Below are 24,380 nucleotides of genomic sequence, written 5' to 3'. Positions count from 1 at the left end.
GGTTGTTTGTTTTGTTGTTTTCTTTAGAAAAACATAAATTACTTAATACCACTATAAAGCGCTTTGAGCACATTATTAGACTTTGCTCTATATAAAAACCTTTTTTTTTTTTTTGTTCTATTGTTTTGTTTTTCAATTACAAATGACTGTTGCTATGTGTGTACATATTATGACAAAAACCACATTTTGTCACAGGCAAATCTTCCTCAGGTACATGCATATTTCCGTATCCCCGATTTCCATTCAAGGTTCTGTCCCATAGTCAAACCCCACCCACGGAGTCCGAGCAACACAGCAATGTCGTGTGTGTGTGTGTGTGTGTGTTCCTGTGTGTGTGTGTGTCAAGTGTGTGGACCGCCAAGGAATCACTGCCACCCGACCCCGTCAGCCTGATTGACCCTATCAATAAGGCATTAATCTGACCACTCAAACTGGCCACTATAATATTATAATATTATTAGCAAAGACGGTGGGCAATGCAGCCATCCAAACCAAAACATTCTCATATCGTGAACACTAGTAGGTTGTCAGAAACTTACCCCACACCCCTCTAACCCAGCTGCTGCCCAGAAGGAGCCCAATTATTCTTGGATCTTTCTGAATCCTGACTGGTAACTGTCAAACGTATATTTTTTCTCTACATAAAAAAAAGGGAGGGGGGGGGGGGTATTATTATTTATTTTATTATATATTATTATTATTATATTATTATTATTATTATATTATTATTATTATTATTATTATTATTATTTTATTTATTTATTTATTTATTTATTTATTTATTTATTTATTATTATTTATTATTATTATTATTATTATTATTATTATTATTATATTATATTATTATTATTATTATTTTATTATTATTATTGTTTTGTTGTTGTTTGTTGTTGTTGTTGTTGTTTTATTATTATTATTAATGCTTTTTAATTGAGGGGGAATAGGAGGAGGAGAAGAAGAAGGAGAAGAAGGGCCATCTCCTACAATATTATGAATTTGACTGTTGTGCTATGTAAAAGCTCCATTTATCTTTTATTGATGTTGATAGTTGATGATGATGACAACGACGATGATCATGATGATGACATGATATCAACTGAATGGCTTGAGACATTCCTGCTGCTTCTCCCTTCTCCTGTCTCAATAGAGCCATTGTTATCGATGGTTCTCCATCCATCCATCCATCCGTCCGCCCATTCATTCATCCACTCCAACCAATCTCCATCTCTCCCTCTTCAGACTTTTTTTTTTCATTATTATTTCTGTTTTGCGTCCCCCCCCCCCCCCCCCCCCCCCCCCCCCCCCCCCCCCCCCCCCCCCGGATCACACGATACACTTCCGCCTGTTTTCAACCACCCGTTTGACCTCGGGTGCCCTTGCTTGCAAAGCTACGAGACAGAGTACAGCCCCCTTTTATTTTGCCTTCCACTCCTATTCTAGCCATTATGTAGATTGTACTTTCCGTTCTTCACTCCTCCTCAAGCCTATACAAGCTGGCCAGCCAGACAACTCAACAATACACCCCAAGATTCCTTTCCCACTCCCCCCCCCCTCCTCTCTCTCTCTCTCTCTCTCTCTCTCTCTCTCTCTCTCTCTCTCTCTCTCTCTCTCTCCCTCTCTCCCTCTCCCTCCCTCCCTCCCTCCCACCTCCGTACCTGTTCATTATTCATAGGTCGTGTTTCTATTTGAAGCCCTCGCCTCCTCTCTCTCCCCCCCCCCCCCCCCCCCCCCCTCCCCGGCCCACTTATCTTCTCGTGTGTCTTTGTAGCACGAGGGCTCTCCGAGGCCCCACTCTAAGGCCATCCTGAAGGACCTCTCGAGTCGGTACTCCAGCTATTCCTGTGGAGAGACCCTCAAGAGGACGGGGGACAAGTCCCATGGACCAGAATAAAACCTCTTGATGATCCTACTTCACTCTGTGTGATGCTGATCTCTCTCTCTTCCCCCCCCTCTCTCTCTCTCTCTCTCTCTTTCTCTCTCTCTCTCTCTCTCTCTCTCTCTCTCTCTATATTATATATATATATATATATATATATTATATATATATATATATAATATATTATATATATATATATATATATATATATATATTATATATATATATAGCTCTCTACCGTGTCAACCTTGGCTTTCAATTTAATTTTATACGTTGTTGTCCTTGCTGTTTGTTGTGTAGAAGTGCATGCCATAATCAAGCGCACTTATTCTGCCCAAAGAAGTCATCACCTATACCCGTGCAAATCCACCCCCCCCCCCCCCCCTTCCCAATTAAAAAAAAATCTTCGTTAATCAAAAAGAGAATCTTTAAAAGACAATCAAGAAAGACTGACCATCCCATCCAGTCCCCATTCCCCACGCCACTCACCTTTATCTTTACTCTGATTTGTTGCCGTTTTGTCCACATAGAATATGTACACAGCATACGTATTTATTAATTAAACTGTCTACTCAATGGTCCAGTTCTTTATATTCCTTGATGTTACTTTATTTGACCACTTATTTTTAAGATTGGATAGTCCATTTCGTCCTCCTCGGATTGGGGTCTGGTCTTGACAAGAATAAATAATTTTGTGACTTGGATTTTTTATTTTCTTCATGATTTGAATGGGAACCTGTTGTATGTATTAGAGTATATATATTGTTTTCGTTTGATAGTCTTGTGTTTGCCACTCACGTTGTAATCTACTTCCGTTCACCCTTATTTCCAATCCCAAACCCTATCTTATTACATCATTCCATGCGCTTGTTTTGGCTTATGATTACCATAGAGAATACAGTAGTCCGTGATGTTTACTGTCAAGAAAGTTGATTCGGCACCACTTCTCCACGCTGTCTTTCGCTAACGCGTCGTCAGAGCTGCCTACTTGAAATTTCAAAAATTCGTAGTTTCCAAGGGAAGAAAAGAAAAATCCACTTTAAATAGCCTTAGAAATAAAGAATTTTCCCTTAACATGATCCAAATATGCTCCTAAGTCCTGAATATATGTTCTGAGGAACTTAACTTTCCTTTTCATTAAGAACTATTGAGTCACAGAGGAGAATGCAGTTTTGTAGCTAGAGTCCAAAAGTCGTATTTCTACGAATTTTTCGTAGTAATAGGCAGGTCTGCGTCTTTCTCCTCACTTTTCTCTTAATCCTATATTCATCTTTAGTTTCTAACCTGGGTATTAGTCATTCTCTCTAACTTAAAAAAACCCAACTTTTAAAAAATGAAGTTTGTTGTATATTCTTACCTATTAAAAAACATCGGTTTCCTCTCTTCAAATTTGATTATTTTTTATCTGTGTGTGTGTGAGAGAGAGAGAGAGAGAGAGGGGGGGGGGGGGGGGAATTGTAATTTATTGAACACCATATCACACATGCCATTTTGTGTTCCCTCTTGTATGTGTTTTAAATTAAATGGATGGAAGGCACTGGTTTTGAAGGACGGAAAAGGGCAAAGAGAGGCCTGAATCATTGGCATCGGAGGTAGAAGGAAAAGAAGGAGTGAGGAAGAGGGGGGAGGGGGTGGATTTGTGACTGGCTTTTTGAATAGGGCCATAGAAATGGCCCTGATTCCAGTAGCCTGGTCCCAATTTTAAAGTAGACAGAGCAGGCTGTGCGATAGCTAGCGAGCGGACAGGGAGATATCAGAGGACCATGTCGACTGCTGCTACCCCAGAGAGGGTGAGAGTTTGTGTTACAACAGAGCCGTAAGGGCTTGCTTGTCCTCTTCTCTCCTTGTACTCATCTTATTCAAAGCCATGAGTGTGAATTATTTGATCAACGCTTGGTTCACAGATTGTTTTGTATGATGGCGGAGGTGGTAGTAGAGAAGGAATGAAGGAAGGGAGAGAGGAAGGGGACAAAGAGTGAGAGAGTGAAAGGGGGGGGGGGGGGGGGGGGGGAGGGAGAGAAAGATATGGTGTGGGAGAGGGTGAGAGATATATATTAAGACTTACTTGTGTGTGTGTGTTTGTGTGTTTATGTGTGCGCGCGCGCGCGCCTGTGGATTTATGTCAACTGTGATGAGGATCAGTTAGTGTTTACATAAATTTACCTTCGTGTAACACCAATAGCATTCATGTCTTCTCATGAGTAATCCCATATTATGTGTCGTCATTTAGTGTTTGTTTTATTTTAAAACATAATATAACCTGTTGCTATTGATAAGCCCTTTTATTTTAAAACATAATATAACCTGTTGCTATTGATAAGCCCTCGCCCTGCATACTTTTATAAACATCATTATTATTCCCATTGCCATGCATCATTACTTGATATCGTGTACCTTTTCTGTATTTGATTTTTTAAAAATATATATAAATAACCGTAATGACTTAAAAACCATTGCAATATTTTTCTATTGACTTAGTAAAACCTTCAAAAACACGTTTAGCCATAGAATGCCTACATCGCACTTTACACTTTGTTGTGCAAAATACTGAACGGCTACAAAAAGTCCATGGTAAAGTCAATTTTGAAATGCTGACAATGGATGTTATTTGTTCCAACCTCACGGGGACCTTATCATGGTGCTGATCTACCCATTACTCAGAATTTCACGTATCTCTGAAAAAGTATAATGAATGACCGAGGTACTGCAGACAACAAAAACAGACTAAACATTTAACACTTTCTGAAGCCTTGAGATCCATGCACAATGAATGGCAGGAAATCATCGCATCGCGCGCGGCTTTTTGTTAAAATCTAGCTAAAACTTTTAGCTCTGATTTGCCCTATCCATAGCAAACTAGAGACAGCCACTGTTCTGTTCTATCCTGGTGTGTGGCTTGGAGTGTTGGCTCATGACCAGAACAACAGCGATGGGGAGAAATTATCTAATCTACATTCCACACTGACACTTGTCGATGTATCATTATCAGTGCCCTCAAGATTGCTATGATTATTAGCAATGTTTGCATTTGGCTTGCTCCGTGACTTGTGACAAAACTGGTCTTGGCGTTGTGTCCTTGGATAAACCACTTTAAACGCCATCTTAGATATAGATAGTTCGCAGTTGACCTCACCCGGGTCTTTGTTATTGTTTTTTTTTTTTTTTTTTGTTTTTTGTGTTTGTTTTTTTTTTTTTGGGGGGGGGGGGAGTTGTTTGTTTGTTTTTTGCCATCCACCTTAATGAGTAATTCTCACTTGACAGTGTTATCCAGACTATAAAAGATCATGGTTAAACAGAGTTCTGTGTGAAGGTCAGTTATACTTCCGGATGGCAATGTTATGAGCTTCTTAGCCAAGCGCACACAATATGTAGATGAGTACCTGGCGACAGGCAGTGACTAATTTTGTAAAACGACTTGAGCTTTTGGATTCCATAATATTATGACCAGCTAGGGGGAATACGACGTGAAACAAAGTGAGGTCTTGGAATTATTTGCCATTCATTTCTGGGACGAGAAGTTTTTGATTTTAGATTCCGACAGATGGTGATGGCGTGATGTCATTTAGTCGATCAATCAGTGACCAGGCGACGACTTCCATGGACAGTGAGCACTCTAGCAGTAGGTTATTGATCTGTAGACAAGCTGTTTGATTTGATTGAGCACCCAGACGAGACGGGATTGGACACCGGTCACTGATGATTCTCTATTCTATCCTACTCATCTATCTATCTATCTATCTATCTATCTATCTATCTATCTATCTATCTATCTATCTATCTATCTATCTATCTATCTATCTATCTATCTATCTATCTATCTATCTACCTATCTATCTATATATCCATCCATCCATCCATCCATCCATCCATCCATCCATCCATCCATCCATCCATCCATCAATCCATCCTTCCTTCCACCCACCCACCAACCTATCTATCTATCTATCTATCTATCTATCTATCTATCTATCTATCTATCTATCTATCTATCTGTGTCTGTTTCTCTGTTTATATACACGAGGAAGATAGATTTAGAAAGACAGCGAGAGAGAGAGAGAGAGAGAGAGAGAGAGAGAGAGAGAGAGAGAGAGAGAGAGAAAGAGAGAGAGAGAGAGAATAAATAAACAAGAATGTTATAAATCCCAGCTCCATCTCGTCTAGTCTCCACCACAACGAAATCCCATGAGCCAGGCAGATCGGCTACTTTAGCCATTTCATCCCTGGCCGTTTCTCTTTCCTTTATCCCCTAGCCATTACGCAGGGGCAGGCTTAATCCCCCTCTAATCCCACCGTGATCCCCTCGTCCCTTGTCAGAGGTTTACCACTCCACTAACAGTCTCCTAGCTATCCCAGTCTTATTGCCTTCAAACCAGGGGGAAGACAACTTGCTTGGATTTCGGATTTCTTTGAATTTTCCTCTTGTTTCCAAGATGAGTTATTTCTCTTGCCTCTGTTCGTCCTTATACATGATGATAATATTATTATGTTGAGCTAGAATTAATAGAAGTGTTCAGTTCCCAACGCCGAGTATTTTTATGAATGAAATTAAGGGAATATCTCTAAGATATGATACAGATCTAATGTTTTTTTTCAGTTTTTAGTTTTTACTCATTTTTACAGGGACGGGGGGCTCCAGTCAAAAATCGTCACATTAGAATTTTTCTTCTTCTTCTTCTTCTTCTTCTTCTTCTTCTTCTTCTTCTTCTTCTTCTTCTTCTTCTTCTTCTTCTTCTTCTTCTTCTTCTTCTTCTTCTTCTTCTTCTTCTTCTTCTTCTTCTTCTTCTTCTTCTTCTTCTTCTCCCCCTCATACTACCTCGTTCTCTTCCTCCTCATTTCCCGTCGTCCCCCCTCTCTCCTCCTCTTCCTCTCCTCTCCCCCTTCTCTTTCCTCCACCACCACCTCGAAATGTCTGTCATGTGCATATTATTTCAAGAGCATTAATTCTCAAAATGATGTAATATCAATTTGAAGAGTATCTTAAAATGTTAACATCGAATGCTCAAACAAGCTTTTCTTCTTGATATAATCTATATGTCCAAGACAAGATTTGGAAGGGAAGAGGAGAGAGAGAGAAAAAGAGAGAGAGAGAGAGAGAGAGAGAGAGAGAGAGAGAGAGAGAGAGAGAGAGAGAGAGAGAGAGAGAGAGAGAGTATTATAAAATCCAATAAATCTGATGAAGGAGACAAGCCGTAAGCCGAGGTAAAGTCAAGGGGAGTGAAGTAAGGAAAATCAAAGCAAAGGAAGTGAACGGAGTCAACGTCAGACAAACAAATAGACAGACAGACAGACAGAGGTCAAACACGACACAGAGAACAGAGGGAAATCGAGTTGCTAGGCACCATCCAGATCGTCTTGTCATGACAATAATAAATGTCTTATACTCAATGCGCTCTTTGAAGTACTCATTTTACTCTCTTCGTTGTACTTTCTGCCGTTATTTGGCTTTTCATTTTGGCCTCAAAACTTAATGATAATAATATGGCAAAAATTAGGTTTAATTTTGGGCAAAAATGTTATTTGATATATGGCAAAAATTTATACTTGATATGTGGCAAAACTTCTACTTGATATATGGCAAAACGTACACTTAATATTCTGGCAGAATTTATTATATACTTCAAGGAAAATGTCCCCCTATCTATTACACAGCTCTTGTGTTTTGAATCGTTGAAAAACATCCATGTGAAATTGTCGCTTCAGCTTCAATTTGATTATTGATGACACATTTTAATGTTGCGGACTATCCGGGTAGCCTCATTATTGTTGACCAACTAGACGATGAATGGACGAAGTATCATATTAAAATATTGATTTGTAGTATGTAGATAGTATGATTTTACCAAGACTTTTTCGAGCTTCAAGCAGCTCAGCAGCGGTTTTGTTTTGAAATCATTATATCTAATGTGGCTATGTGATCTTTGGGTATGACACTCGCTTTCGGATCATAAGGTCCTGGGTTCGAGCCTCGCTCGGCGCATAATTAGGTCCTTGGAAAAGACTCTTTACTACATTATCTCACCGTACTCAGGTGTAAAATGAGTACCTGGTCGTCAACAGCGTTGTCTATGTCGAAAACAATTGTAATATCGCCTAACATGTTATGTCTCGTTCTACATGTTATGTGTTGCTGTTGGTAAAGCGCTTTTAGCACATTTAGTGGATATTGCGTAATATAAAGGCTCTGGTAATCTTAAATAGAATTGACCATACAAAAGTTTATAGTGTCACTCAATCCGAGATCCTCGGAATTTGCTCATCTTCTCGACCGTTTTAGTTAGATTATCTCTGTTCTTAAAACTGCATATCAATCGCCTATTCCCCTCCCCCTCTCCCCAAAAGATAATCAACATAAAGTTTGTCGGTGTTCATTTACTAATAGGAACACCTGTCAGCCAAAAACAATAAAGTTGCCAAACCTATCAATCTACCGCATCGTATTAGATGGTTTCTGATTGCTGTATGAATATAAATTTGGTTTTCAATGGGTTTGGTTTTTCCGGGGTGTTTGTTTGTCTGTCTGTTTGTTTGTATGTTTGTTTGTTTTTAAAGAAATGTTTCTCTGACAACCTCTTCTGCGGTGAATGGATGAAAAGATTAATGAAAGAATGAATGAATTAGATACATTATGTTACTTTACATTACATTACATTATATTACACTACATTACATTTCAATGTTATCCAATATATTCCTGACACAACATAAAGATAAAAAAAACTTTTTGTGTTAGTGACATTTTCAGCATTTATTTGTGACAAAATCTTTAATGTAGTTGCCAAATTTCTCTCTTTTCAGGCATCAGAGTCTGGATCTGATTTCTACTCCAGTATATCTGAAGGAAGTCTCGTCAATAGTAAGTATTGCCATCTTATAGTATAGTATTATGCCTGGTCAACGTATTGTGTGTGTTTGTGTGTTTGAGTGCGTGTAAATAAATTAAATGTGCACATGCACGTGTGTTTACACCACATAATGCAAGGCTAAGAAGAGATATCATCCAAAAAAATCTTAAACCGATTCCCCCCCCCCCCCCCCCCCCCCCCCCCCCTCTTCTTCTTGTATTTAGAGGCAGCGTGACTCAGTGGTACAGCCTTTACTTTGTACCCAAAAGGTAACGAGTTCGACTTACCTGCCTCGTTGTGTGGCCTTGAGCAAATCAACTCGCCCCAGCTCACTTTGCGGCGCTGTACTGCGGCTGTCACCTGGGTTATTCCAGCCCCCCCCCCCCCTGGAATAGACCCTAAAGGCAAATTTCCATTGGGGGTGAATAAAGGGAATTTATTTATTTATTTATTTATTTATTTATTTATTTATTTATTTATTTATTTATTTATTCATTCATTCATTCATTCATTCATTCATATCTCTGCTTTGTCCGGAACACTACACCTTTTCACATTCTGATTTTTATCCAACACACCGTTGCCTGCTTCCAAACGTGTCACTTTCGTAGTTGTATGATTAGATTGTTTTGGAAAGTAAGTGATGTTGTCTTAAACAGTTTAGTGACAGGTTGTCATTGGTTGTTAGTGAGTGGTTCTCTTAAGTACCAAGTGGTTTCGTTGTTTGAGGCACCAAGTCAATGGCCGTGGTCATGATTATTGGTCGTCTTGGGAATTAATCGGTCGTCTTAAACGATGATTTATTTAACTCTCTCATTACCAACTTCAGGAAAATCGTCACATTTGTTACGATACAATGAATCTTTTTCTTTTTCAGATTCTTTTTTTGTACATCACAAAATTTGAAGAAAAATCTTAAGTTTAGTTTATAAGAACTTAGCGTTGTTGTTTTTTTTTTGTTTTTTTTTTTTGTAGACCAAAATTATGTTTAGCATGCTTTGACGGTTGAGTTTTAAAAATCAATTTTAGTATTGGGTAGGCATGACATTTTGTGGGAAAATACTGAAAATGGTCGGTAAGGAGATAGTTAAAGTCTTGAGTGGTTGTCTTAGTTATTAAGTAGTTGTTTTCAGTAGTGATTGGTCTTCAAGTGGACGTGATTGGTGGGACAATAATTAGATTCAATAGGTTGATGTCACGTCGCCCAGCAACGGCGAGCAGCGTGGTTCTAAACAAATAAAATCGGTACTTTTTATTCTTCATGCTGGCTAGAACTTTTTATATGTCATGTGATCAGAATGTATAAAAGTCAAAACATGATCATATTTCTAATGTTTTTCTCCTCTGGATACACTTTTATGTTCGTCGGAGAAATATTTCATAAGGGCGTCCGCCATTGTTCCGATAGTTACTATGAGTCATTAAGAGGGAAGTGACGTCATGACTGTTGAAGCCAATTGATGCTTCTGCTTTATGGTCATGTGACCAAGAGTTGCCATACCGACAAGCTGCTATTGACATGGATGCCATTTTTAAAGATTACTTTTATTTTTTAGTATGAGTCCCGATTAATCACATCAACATAATGTGCATGCATTTTTGAAAATTACGTCAATTTTCTTTATCAAAACTAAACGAGTGAACAAGTATTTTTTGCCCTTGTTATCGACCGATAACTTAGCCACATTCAATATTTAATTTATTCTATATCACTGTGTCAAAATATCATGATAATCACGATTTTAAAACAGGGAGATAAAAATATGCATAGTGTGTCGCGACGCAGTTCCGTCATCATGTGTCAAAATATCATGATAAATACTCACAAACCCTGTGGCTGATCGATTCGGCTGCTTGGCATGTATAGTTAATAATAATAATAGTAGCTTTGGATCGAACGCATAGAGAAATCCATCTCAAACGATGTCACCTTTTTGGCTTTTAAGTAAGTAATCCTTCAGAGCCATTGTGCCCTTGGAGCCGGAGTTTATCCCGGTTTCTATAGCGTGAAATGGACAATAATAGCAGGCTCGAACCCAGGACCTTCCGATACGAAAACGAGTGTCATACCACTAGATAACATAACCGCACTTTAATAAGTGGTTATTTTAGGTACACGCATTAAAACTGCCCTCTTAACGAAACATATATTTGCTAAAAAAAATAACGATCTTCACCTCTTCTCTCTCTCTCTCTCTCTCTCTCTCTCTCTCTCTCTCTCTCTCTCTCTCTCTCTCTCTCTCTCACACACACACACACACACACACACACACACAAGAAATACAATTAAAAGAAGACATCATTTAAATTATACTGGGGTTAATGGAAGTTAATATCTTAGTCTCTGAAATATCGTGCCATAAATATGACTCACCATAGATAGTATGTATATTTTTTGCGGCTATGTGGTCTTGTGGTATGACACTCGCTTTCGGATCGGAAGGTCCTGGGTTCGAGCGTCGCATAGTTGAGTCCTTGGAAAAGGCTCTTTACTCACATTTTCTCACCGTACTCAGGTGTAAAATGAGTACCTGGCCGTTAACAGCGTTGTCTTTGTCGAAAAAATTGTAATATCGCCTAACAGGCGGCATGTCCCGTCCTACATGTTTAATGTTGCTGTTGACCAGTGACCCCTTGTAAAGCGCTTTCAGCACATTTAGTGGATATTGCGCTATATAAAGCTCAATCTTTTAATTATTATTTTTTAAAGCTCAATTTTTTAAAAAGTTGACCGTCTATAGAGTTGTAAGGCATGGACTAGAAGAAAGGATCTTGCTTCGGTTATTTCTCTGTTCCATCTCTTTCTGCTCCGGAACCCAGCAAGCTTGCGTCACTAATAAAAAATATTAAAAAAGAGGTCGTAGTGGTTGTTTTAGTTGGTAAGTTATATCTTCTTAGGTGGTTGTCTTGTGTGTGAGTAGTTAAGCTTGACAGTGATTACAGCGCTGCACAACGGCTGGTGCCTTGGTTATCCAAGTCATCCCTCGGGATATACATTAAAGGCGTTTATCCACACAAGGACGGTTAAAGGGAACTTTATTGATTTATTATTGATTTATTTATCTTTTTGGTCTTACGTTGTATTTGTTGCATGAGGTCTCTGGAGTATACCATCTAAACTGTAATCTACTGTAATAAGATTAAAAGCTTTTTTATCTGATGCTGAAATGACATAAATAACAATATGTCGCCTACCAACAACAGTGAGTGGATTTTGTCTGTCTGTCTTTCAAAGTATATTTGTCTTTGACTATAATTAGTGTTCGACACTGTTGGGCGATACCATCACATTTTCGAAATCGATACGATACGATATTTCGTCGCATAAAATATCGATATATCGATATTAATTGATGCCACTGATTTATACATCAACATATCGAAAATCGGTAAAAATTCGATAAACATGCTTATTCACTCGTCCCAATATTCACGAAAAAGTTCGTTTCTCCATTGTTTTTCATTGTATACTGTTGCTTTTTTTCCGCCACATGGCCAATAAACTGCAAGCATATCTTATATCGATATCTATATGGCGTTTTGAAATCGATATTCGAGATTGCCATTCATATCGATATATCGATACGATATGCCCAACACTGAATTACATGTATAATTATTGACCAGTACGTGACTGCACTTTTTGTTTTCTTTCCTTCTCACCAGGCCTCTCAAACCATGCACCCACCCATACATGCGTTGCGCTGACAGCTCCCACTCCTCCCCCCTCTATATCGGGCACGCCCACTCCTCTCTGCAATGGAGTAGGAGGAGGAGGAGGACAGGGAGGCATTGGAGGAAGAGTCGAGGGCGGAACCTGCTCTAGTCTCAACCCTTCTCCTGTACCCCTTATCAGCCCCGGGGGCGGACCACCCCCTCTCCATTACGCCAGTGAAACCCCCACCACCCCAAACTCCACAAATCCCGCTCTAAGTCAACCAAACCACGTCCAAAACAGTCACCCTGTAACGTCATCAAATACCTTACCGTCCGAGTCTGTGATACCCACAACGTCATTCGATCCAGCCACCCGGCTGACCACCTCTTCTCCATCCCCATTATCATCGTCTTCATCGTCCATACAGTCCATCAATAACACCAATAGCAACAACATCCACCACGATAACAATCAAAACAGTGCTAAAAATAGAACTCCCTCCCAAAATTCAGCAGAACCAAGTCTTTCAACTTTTGGTAGTAATAATAGTAACAGTATTAGTCTTCATCAGCACAATCTTCAAACTCAACCTCATCCACCTCATCCTTACCACCTATACAACAACCACCACCCCCAAGCCCCGATCAATTCTCCCCACACCCCGAACGACAGTAGTTCTCCCACCACCCCCGTCACTGAATCCTCAACCTGTGCCAGATCGTTGGCCTACAGCAGATCTTTAAAATCTAGCAACGCTCTCCATAGCGGATCTCAACACCATCATCCTTACCACCATCACCACCATCATCACAATAACCACGCTAACCCCACCACCACCACAACAACATCAACAACAACTCAGGATTCAAACTCCAATCTCCACCATAAACAGTTCAACGGCCAACCAATTCCTCCGTCGGCAACCGCTATTCCAGGTTCTTCTCCATTGACCCCCAATCCCCAAGCCGCTCATCCCACCAACAACCCCTACGTCAATCTACTCAACGGAACTCCGCCATACCCCCGACCTCCGTACCACTCTGCGCTACCACTTCACAAACTTTCCCCAAACGGTCATCCTCAAACCAACAGAGAAGACCCAAATGTTACCCCTACCCACCCTAATGCTAGTCTAAATCATTTTGTGCCTCACAGCCAAACGGATCTCCAACCACCGCCGTCATCCTCATCATTACCAGCCCAAACCGGAGTACACAACCCCACAACAACATCACAGACAGATGCTCTGCAATCATCATTATCGTCGTCATCATCATCATCGTTAGTAGACACCAACAAACGTCCTGCAGAGACCGCTAGCTCCCATCTTTTACCTCCACCCAATCACAAACATTCTCGGTTAACAACTCAACAACAAATTCATTTACAACAGTTAGAAACACAGCAACACCATTTACATCAATTACAACAACAACAGTCACGCCATAGCGGAAGTGGCATTAACAATTCTCCTCATCACCATCACCAACAACATCAGCAGCAACCACAACAGCACCATCCACATAATTCTTATCTCCCAAACCACAGTAACTACCCCAACAACTCATCCTCAAGCGCCTCGAAAAGTAGCAATCCCACCGCTATCACTACAACCACCGCATCAAGTTGTACCAATAGTCCTTTCATAATTGACCACAATCACCATCACCAACACCGGCATCACCACCCTCCTCAACCACATCATCTTCATCATCATCATCAGCAGCAACAACACCATTCCCACCATCCCTCAAAATCGTTGCCACTTTCATCGTCATCAAGCCACGACCTCAACCAGCACCATCCCGATCAGCACCACCATCATCATCAACAGCAACAACTCCAACAACATCATCATTCCACGGATAGCCACCGAAAATATTCAACAACATCCCCATCACCAGTGGGCCGACCGCCTTCATCTTCCTCCTCATCGTCATCTTTACCATCGTCAACATCGTTACCACCATCCTCTTCTCAAATCAAACAAGAACCACGGGAATCTGACAGAGACCGACACCGCCATAGATCAGATAGTCGTAGCAGTAGTACTGGTAGCAGCGGTAGTCATCACCATCACCATCAACAGCATCCTCCTCATCACCAGCACCACCATCAGCAACATCATCACCATCCCCATCATCATCCCACCAAATCGGAAAGAGATCGTGACCGAGACAGCAGCGGCGTGACTGTCAACAAGTCATTAGCATCACAACCACCATCATCATCGTCATCGTTATTACCATCAGCAGCATTATCATCATCGTCGTCATCCTCATCTTCACACACTCCAACTGGTTCTTTCCCAAAACCGGAACTCCCGTTATTTACAAAACCAGCTACATGGGCAGGGTAAGTCAAAAAAAAAAAAATAATTAAAAATTCATGTATATATTTCATATACATCTGAAACTACGATTTATATCAATCCATCCATCCATCCATCCATCCATCCATCCATCTATCAATCTCATTCCTCTAACATACCAACCTCCTCCTTTCTCTTCTTCTTCCTGGACAGGGAGGTACATGCTGTGCCCTCTATCCCCCATACCCGTTTTCCAATTGTTTCCTGTCATTGTCTTGGAATGAGATTACTTAGTTTTGTCCTGATCCTTGCCGGAGTTCCTTGGCTCGGAGGGAAACAGTCGAATGTATAGTTATAGTTTTAGGAGATGATGTTTTTTTCCTTGTAAAATCATCTCTCTGTTATGCATTGTATTATGTTTTGTTTACATATTATATTATATGATTGGTAAACATTTGAGTGTATTCCTCTTAGTTGGGACCTGTGCTTGTGTCTGGATGAGACTTTTAGGTGATCTCAAACTAAGTATTTTGACGGTGTGCTGTGGGAATCTACATCTGTTCCCTATTTGAACCAATTCCCCTTTGTCTTACCTTTTCTTTTGTGCTTTAATTGTAATTCTAGAACTTTTAACTATCCTATTTTCTTCCTTTTTACTGGCGCTGATACGACCTTAATGTGTTGCAAGCGCCATAAAACCCTTAAAAACAAAAAACAAAAAAAAAAAAAAACATCTCTTCTTCTTCCCACTCCACTCTACCATCTCCTACTTACCCCCCCCCCCCTCCTCCACCACCACCTTCACCATCATCATTATCATCATCATCACCATTCATCATCACCACCACCACCACCACTACAACCACCATCACCATCTTTATCATAGTCATTATCGCCACCACATTTACATCAGTTTCCTCTCTCCATTTCAGTAACCCAACGGCCCCCTTATACAGCCCCCTTTTACCTCCTCACGCAGTGGGATCCCTCACACCGACCCCTGGAGCTATACCCCACCTACCACCCGTCCCGGCTCACTCCTCCACCTCTCTCCTTCCCCCTCCATCCCCACTCCTTCCCGCTCTCTCCCTCGCCCCACCCCCTCCACTCCTTGCCGCCGGTGCGCCCGCAGCGCCCGTTCCTCCCCTCAGCCTTGCAAGCGGTATGTTTGCACCCCCTTTGCCCCCCGTATCCCTGTCTCTGCCCTCCGGTATACCTCCGGCACCAGCCGCTGGGCAACTTGCTGCTGAAAGTCTTATCAGAAGTAAGTAGCAACAACATATTTCTATATAACTACATGTACTACTAAGTGTACCAACATAGATACTGTATTATTATTTCGACAAATGAGAAATGTCTCCTTCTCTATAAAACGGATTCAAACTGACTTATAGTTATTACAAAGTGACGAAATGGAGAGGAGGGACGTATAAGATAAAGACAGTGATGCCAAAACTCCGGTTTCACCGGAAAAAAATACGGTCTGGAGCAAAAAGTCCGGGTTACGGTCAACTTCCGTCAAATTCTGGTGAGGTTAAATTGTTCCAAGGATACCCCCCCCCCCCTCCCCTTTTTTTTTCTTTTCCAGTCACTTCTAATACAACCACCACCACCACCACATCATCTTCATTACAACAACTACTACAACCACCACCACATCATCATCATCATCACCACTGCTACTACTACACCCAAAACCACCATCACCACCACATCATTACTATTACTACAACCATCACTACCACTCTACTACAACCAGCACCACATCGTCATCACTACCACTATAACCACCACCAACACATCATCAGTACCACTACAGCAACAACTGTCACCACCACATCATCATCACTACCACAACTTGTACAACCACCACCACCACACTATCATCACTACTATTACTACTACAACCACCACCACCACCACCACCACACCATTATCACTACCACTCCTACAACCACCACCACATCATCATCACTAATACTACAACCATCACTACCACTACTACTACAACCACACCACCATCCCTACCACCACTACTACAACCACAACATCACCATCCCTACCACCAGTACTACAACAACTACCACATCACCGTCCCTACCAAAACTGCTACAACCACCACATCACCATCCCTACCACCATACTGCAACAATCACCACATCACCATCCCTACCACCACTATTACAACAACTACCACATCACCATCCATGCCACCACAACTACAACCACCATTACATCATCATCTCTACTACCACCATCACATCTCCATCCCTGCAACTACTATTACAACCACCACAACGCCACCCCTACCACCACCAATACTCCTGCAACCAGTGTTGCAAGCGCCGTAAAAACCCTTCAAACAAATTTAGCTCAGATATCTCTCTCTCTCTCTCTCTCTCTCTCTCTCTCTCTCTCTCTCTCTCTCTCTCTCTCTCTCTCTCTCTCTCTCTCTCTCTCTCTCTCTCCCTATTCACACACACACATCCACACACACACACACACACACACACACACACACAAACCAAATTCATTGCGGTCACTGGATTAATTTCCATGTTCACCTTCCTGTACTTGCCAATAATAGCAAATCACAAATACTTTGACCTCAAACCTTAGCCTCGTAGTTTTTCAATTTCATGTTGCTCTACTTTTCACTGCATGCACTTTCAGCACTCTCTCTCTCTCTCTCTCTCTCTCTCTCTCTCTCTCTCTCTCTCTCTCTCTCTCTCTCTCTCTCTCTCTCTCTCTCTCTCTCTCTCTCTCTCTCTCTCACTCTCTCTCAAACACACACATACACACACACACACACACACACACACACACACACAAACCAAATTCATTGCGGTCACTGGATTAATTTCCATGTTCACCTTCCTGTACTTACCAATAATAGCTAATCACAAATACTTTGACCTCAAACCTTAGCCTCGTAGTTTTTCAATTTCATGTTGCTCTACTTTTCACTGCATGCACTTTCAGCACTCTCTCTCTCTCTCTCTCTCTCTCTTCTCTCTCTCTCTCTCTCTCTCTCTCTCTCTCTCTCTTCTCTCTCTCTCTCTACTCTCTCTTCTCTTTCTCTTCTCTCTCTCTCCTCTCTCTCTCTCTCTCTCTCTTCTCTCTCTCTCCTCTCTCACTCTCTCTCAAACACACACACACACACACACACACACACACACACACACTACAATCACCACCACCACCACATCTTTATCACGACCACTACTACTACAACCACCACCACCACCACCACCACATCCTCACTACCACTACTACTTCAACCACCACCGCCACATCATTATCATTACCACTACTAATACAACCACCACCACCACATCATCATCACAACCACTACTAATACAACCACCACCTCCACATCATCATTAATACTGCAACCACCAACACTACTACTGCAACTACTGCCACTACTACGACTACAACCACCACCACCACCACATCATCACTACTACTACTACTACTACTACTACTACTACTACTACTACTACTACTACTACTGCTGCTGCTGCTGCTACGACTACTACTACAACAGCCATTATCATATCGTCATCATCACTACTACTACTACTAGTAGTACTACTACTACTACTACAACCACCAACACAACATCATCCTCACTACCACCATTACTACAATCACTACCATTGGGTTTTGGAACTTTACTTCATTTGAAATAAGGAAACTTTGGGGTTGTATTTGGCAATGTGTTTATATATATCATAATATAGTTCTAATCAGTTATCTATTAAGATCTATACAATATTTAAACAATATCAAATACCATCCCAATTCCCTTTTTTTTTTGTGTGTGCGAAAATTCCTCTTTCGGCATCGAAATTCCTCCGAGTGGTGTCTGAAATTCCTGTGAAGCAAATTGAAACTTGGCGTCTCTGTAAAGATGTGAAAGTATGTATGAAACAATGCCAGACAAAGCAAGAAAGAAAAATATAAAAATTTAGAGTGATACTTTTTTTTCCACCCATTTCTTATCATTTCTTTTTCCCTTCCTTCCTTTCCTCCCTCCCTCTTTCTTTTTTATTATTTTTTTCTTCCTTTCTCTTTTTTAAAAAAGATAATCAAAACAGTAATTAATAGTTTTGAGAAAGAGAATATTAAGTTTGTGTTGCGAGACACAGCAAGAAAGAAAAATATAATAATTTAGGGTGGTACTTGTTTCCCCCCATTTCTTTTCTAATCTTTTTTCCTTCCTTCCCTCCCTCCCTCTTTCTTTTCTTTTCTTTTTTTTATCTTCCTTTCTATTATTTACCTTTCTCTTTTTTTTTTTTTTTAAAGATCATTAATACAGTAATAGTTTTGAGAAAGAGAATATTAAGTTTGTGTATTTGTGACACAGACTGGTATAATTTGTTGAGATTGAAGAGACACAATCTTTGAATTGCCTCCCCAGGTCAGCAAGACTTTCTCCAGCAAGACCTCAACAATCGACTCCTCGCCCACCAAGCGGATGCCTCGGCTGCCTCTGCCATAGCCGCCGGCACCGCCCCGTTGCCACCCGCTCCTTTCGTAAGGAGCGAGACCCATCAACACCAGCATCAACATCTACACAACCACATGCACCAGCACACCTACGGGGCCGCTGCCGGGGCCATCGGAGCCCCGGGTCCTTCCCTGGTCCAACCTACTGTTACTCCGGTAAGTATTGTTGGACTTGATGCGCCTCATTCCCTTATCCTGCATTTTCAATTTGCCGCGGGCTTTCTGACAGTTGCTTTCCTGACTTTCCCAAATGCTACCTTTTATTATATATATTCTTTAATTACTGATACTATTATGTTACAGTGAATCACCTAATCGGTCGGATGGTGAAAAGGTTTGAACTGAGATATTGCCAAGTTTAGTTAAAAGGTCAATTTTTATCAAAAATGAATTCTTATTATAAATGATTAAATCAACCCTTTTTGTACAACTTCGGGAAATATCAAAGCTTAATTTCACTTCTAAATGTTTTTTTTACAGCTAGTCAAGTTGAAAAAGTATGAGATTTGACAAAAGTTGCTAGATACCTTTCCCATACATCTGAAAAATCACCCGATTTACTTCAAATAAAGATTAAAATGCCCCGGGATCATATTCTTTTAGAAAATGCAATAAATAAATTAATTAATTAATTTTTTATTTTTTTTAATGCAAATCCAAAATTTTCACATTCCGACTGATTATGTCAAGCACTGACACGTATAGCAGATTCAGTTAAGTGTGTCATCATGATTTTGAAAAGAGAAAAAAACCATTATGGCACAGCATCAACAACGATGATTAATGATGGTGATCAGCCAAAAGAATTATAATCACAATCCCCTGCCTATCCCTTACTCCACGAAGCATCTGTCTGGACTTTTTGGTTGGACTGGACATTCATTGCCCATAAGATTCACATAATATTATATCTAAAACGTTTTCGTTACAATGATTCGCGGGGCTTAAATATTTTTTGTTTCTTCGATCTATAAGTCAATACATTTTAAGAAACTGTTTATATGGCTTTCTGATGTTAGCATCTCAATGTTTTGATATTATGTTTATTTCTCAATTAGTTTATTTATTTATTTATTTATTTATTTATTTATTTATTTATTTATTTATTTATTTATTTATTTATTTATTTATTTATTTATAAATATTGAAACGATAAGAATAAGAGAATTTTTTTAATGAAAGGAAATTTTTAAAAACCCCAACAAATTCTTTCCAGTATTATTTTATGAAATGATACATTTCATTTTTACTCCTCACCCACCACCATCCATGAAAACCTTACACCCCTTTTCATCCCAACTGCTTCACCACCGCCGCCACCACCATCAGTTTGACAAGCTTCCTAAAGCCTTCGATGCTGCAGGCATTTTCAGACCCAGTGTTAGTGTAAGTATTAATCAGGCTGTGTCCAGTCAAGTCATTCCCTTTGATTGTCAGTAGTGATTACATTTCTTAAAGTTGTTTTTACTATTACTTACCAGTGCTGATGGTTTTCCTTGGACCCGCGGAAATCCGCGATTTTGGAGTCCAGAGGAGGAATTTCCTCCTTTTAAAAATTACATTTTCTCGAAACAATGTGCTAGCAATGAGAGAGTTGATGTGCGGTGGAACACACAGGTGCAGTTTTCCACTGTCCAGAAGTTAGAGTATCAATGATAGTCTATCATCTCAACTGCTCTAAAAGTGGGGTTCGGTGCAGTAAAAATGGGGCTTAAAGGCATACGTTCAGCATTTTCCTACTTTTTCACTTTTTGTCACCATCAGCACTGATTTACAGCAGATAGTCACCATCGTCATGATGATGATAATCATCATCTTCTGCATCATCAGCATCGTCGTCATCATAATATTATCATAATCATCATTTATGGGGCAGCGTGGCCTAGAGGTACGGTCTTTGCTTCGTACCCAAAAGGTACCTCTGGTTTGTGTGGCCTTTAAGCAAGTCACCTCGCCTTAGCTCAGTTTGCGGCGCTGCCTTGCTGCTGCTTACGCCTGGGTTATTCCAGTCTTCACTTGGGATAGAACCCAAAGAAAACTTTCCCCATATGGGATGAATACAGGGGATTTTAATTAATAAATTTATTTATTTATTTTATTTTATCATCATCATCATCATCATCATCATCATCATCATCATCATCATCATCGTCATCGTCATCTTAGCACTGTCACATTTTGCTTTTACCTCCAACAAACTTTCTTACCCCCAACCCGCCCGTTCTCCATCTTTCTAGATCCTCCCCAACTACAGCACGGCGTTCCCTTCCCTGCTACCCCCTACCCCATCAGGAGCCTCCTTGACCGCCAGCCTTCAGGGGGCCTTTCAACCCAAGGTATGTACATAATAATAATAATATATGATATTCAGTTCCCATGCAGACCTGCTTAACGAACAATTTATATAATTACGACATTTTGGCTCCCATTGCAGAAGTTCATGAACATCTCAAAGTCATTAAAACATAATTGAAAATAAAAGTTGATACCAGACAATACACACGGTTGCCAATTTTCCGTTGAGATGTAATGATCAATATCCTAACTAGCTAAATATTAATAATTGAATAATATAAAGCAGAAAATAAAATAACAAATAACAACAACGACAACAAAGAAAATAAAGAGACAAACTGGATTCATTTCACTTGCCCGACCGTTCTCTGTACCAGTAAAGTGTTCACACGGGGGTTGTGATAAGTCAAAGAAGGTCATCAATATGGATGGATGTCGCTGGTCAAATACCATCAAGGATACAAACATATTTTTCGTTCTCACGATCTAAGAGACATTAATATATATTATCATCATGATCTATGTATTGCTTACCTGCCAAGACTCCCATTTTTTTCTTAATCGCCCCGATTACAACGAATCATGAGAAATGGTTTGTTTAAAGATAGTTACAGTAATTCTGCCGTTCCTGGAAAAACAAAAAAAACAAAACAAAAACAAAATCAACCCGTATTTAAAAATTTGGCCAGAAAACTCGTCCTTCAAATATCGATCGATTCAAATGATCCTCATCTTCCCAGGTTTGAGAATTATTTTTTTTTGGTGCTAAGATGATGATCATTTAAATCGATCGATATTTGAAGGACGAATTTTCTGGCCAAATTTTTAAATATGGGTATTTATAGAGTACGGTAGTATTAGCAACTTGCTCCTTGCGATAGGAAGAAGTTGCTGCACAACCAGCAGCTACTATTGGTAGCTGATTATAGCGTTCAAGGCGTGCACGTTTCTTATTATGTGCAACTGTCTGTTTCATGTAGGTATAACTTGTCCAGTTTCATGTCGGTCAGAAGATGCAGATTGTGTCGATCGTCATAACATTATAATAGTGTGAGCACCATTAGAAGCTGCTGTCAGAATAAGGTATCACACAATCCAAAACTGACATGGATACTGCCGGCAGCATACAATCTTGTCCCCTTATTATAATTAGACCATCTATTTTTATTATTATTATTATTATTATTATTATTATTATTATTATTATTATTATTATTATTATTATTATTATTATTATTATTATTATTATTATGCTGAAAACTTATAAAGCGCTATAACTCCGAGACACCAGACTCTAAGCGCTTAAATTACAAATTACTTTGGCTGACACATACTCATTCACACACACAAGCATACACACACACAAACACACACACATACACACACCCAGACACACAACTCACAATAGAAAAGACAGACCTATCTTGCTTCTCATAACATCTACTAAAAACGAAACAGATATGTTTTAAGCGAACGTTTAAAAAAAGACAGATTCTTTTTCACGAATGCTCTGTGGTAAGGCGTTTCAAACAGAGGGTCCGAAATGAGAAAAGGATCTCATTCCAGCATTTTTCTGTATTCGAGGGACAACTAGTTTGGTGGAATCACTAGCCGAACGTAAGGGGCGGGGTTTTGAATATATTTCAATTAGTTCCGAAATGTAGGAAGGGGCAGTACCTTCAAGACAACGATACACTAAAGTACAAGCTTTGAATTTAATCCTTTTCTCAACAGGCAGCCAGTGCAGGTCATGAAGCAGAGGTCTGGCAGAATCGCACCTACGCTTCATGAATACTAGCCTGGCAGCGCTGTTTTGGACAATCTGAAGACGTCTCAGATTATATTGCGAAACGCCAAACAACAGAGCATTGCAATAATCCAATTTCGATAGTACGAGGGACACAACCAGGTGTTTGGTCACATCCTCAGATATGAACCGTCTAATGGAAGCAATCTTTTTTAGTTGGAAAAAGAGAGATCTAACCAAATTATTAACCTGATGCTCCATCGACAGTCCAGAGTCTAAGAATGTGCCAAGGTTTTTCACTTTATCAACAATTTGAATGGAGGCATCCCCAGCTTCAAATCTGTATCACTTTTCCACTTCCTGTTCCCAACATACAGCACCTCTGTCTTATCATCATTTAGTTTCAGTCTGTTCTCATTCATCCATTTCTTAACACTTTGGATACAATTCTTACTATTGGCTGATACTTCTTGTAAATTTCTCGTATTGGAAACGCAGTACAATTGCGTATCATCAGCATATTGGTGGTAAGACAGACCGAAACTTCTGATGATTTTAGACAGAGGTCCAACGTTCAGAACAAAAAGAACGGGTCCAAGAACTGAACCCTGGGGAACCCCACAATCAAGAATGATTTCCTCAGATCTATATTCATCCACCGTAATAATCTGTTTACGATTAAACAAATATGACCTAAACCAATCAAGCGCTGCACCAGACACGCCATAAGTAATTTCAAGACGTTTGAGGAGAAGAGTGTGATCAATAGTATCGAAAGCAGACGATAGGTCAAGCAAATTCAGCAAAGAACATGAACCATTCTCTATAACAAAGAGGAGATCATTAACAACCCTAACAAGTGCGGTTTCCGTCGAATGATGTTGCCTATAAGCCGACTGAAATTTTTCTTCAAGACAATTATTTTTAAGATGAGACAGTAATTGTTTCAAAACAAGCTTTTCTAAGATTTTAGAAAGAAAAGGAAGATTAGAGACAGGGCGATAGTTTTTTAAGTTCTCTTTATCTAGATCAGGTTTTTTCAAAAGGGGTTTGACATGAGCAACTTTGTAAATGTCTGGTACAGCACCTGACTGCAGCGAATTATTAACAATACATGTAAATGGTGTTATTATTAT

General features: G+C 40.0%; 1 protein-coding gene across 1 annotated transcript in view; it reads left to right on the top strand.

Annotated features, from left to right (window-relative positions):
- The window catches only part of LOC144969265 (uncharacterized), a 187,012-nt gene that overhangs the window by 148,717 nt on the left and 13,915 nt on the right, over window positions 1-24,380 (top strand). The window contains exons 6-11 of the mRNA XM_078908377.1: window positions 8,672-8,729; window positions 12,385-14,731; window positions 15,620-15,951; window positions 19,114-19,358; window positions 20,532-20,588; window positions 21,440-21,538. Of these exons, the coding sequence (XP_078764503.1) occupies window positions 8,672-8,729; window positions 12,385-14,731; window positions 15,620-15,951; window positions 19,114-19,358; window positions 20,532-20,588; window positions 21,440-21,538 (3,138 nt within the window). The remainder of the gene's footprint in view (window positions 1-8,671; window positions 8,730-12,384; window positions 14,732-15,619; window positions 15,952-19,113; window positions 19,359-20,531; window positions 20,589-21,439; window positions 21,539-24,380) is intronic.

The sequence above is a fragment of the Berghia stephanieae genome, chromosome 3, assembly GCF_034508935.2.
Source record: "Berghia stephanieae isolate SIO BIC M18660-M18661 chromosome 3, UCSD_Bste_1.3, whole genome shotgun sequence".
In the NCBI taxonomy this organism is placed as follows: Eukaryota; Metazoa; Mollusca; class Gastropoda; order Nudibranchia; family Aeolidiidae; genus Berghia; species Berghia stephanieae.
This window is presented reverse-complemented; position numbering and strand designations above follow the sequence as displayed.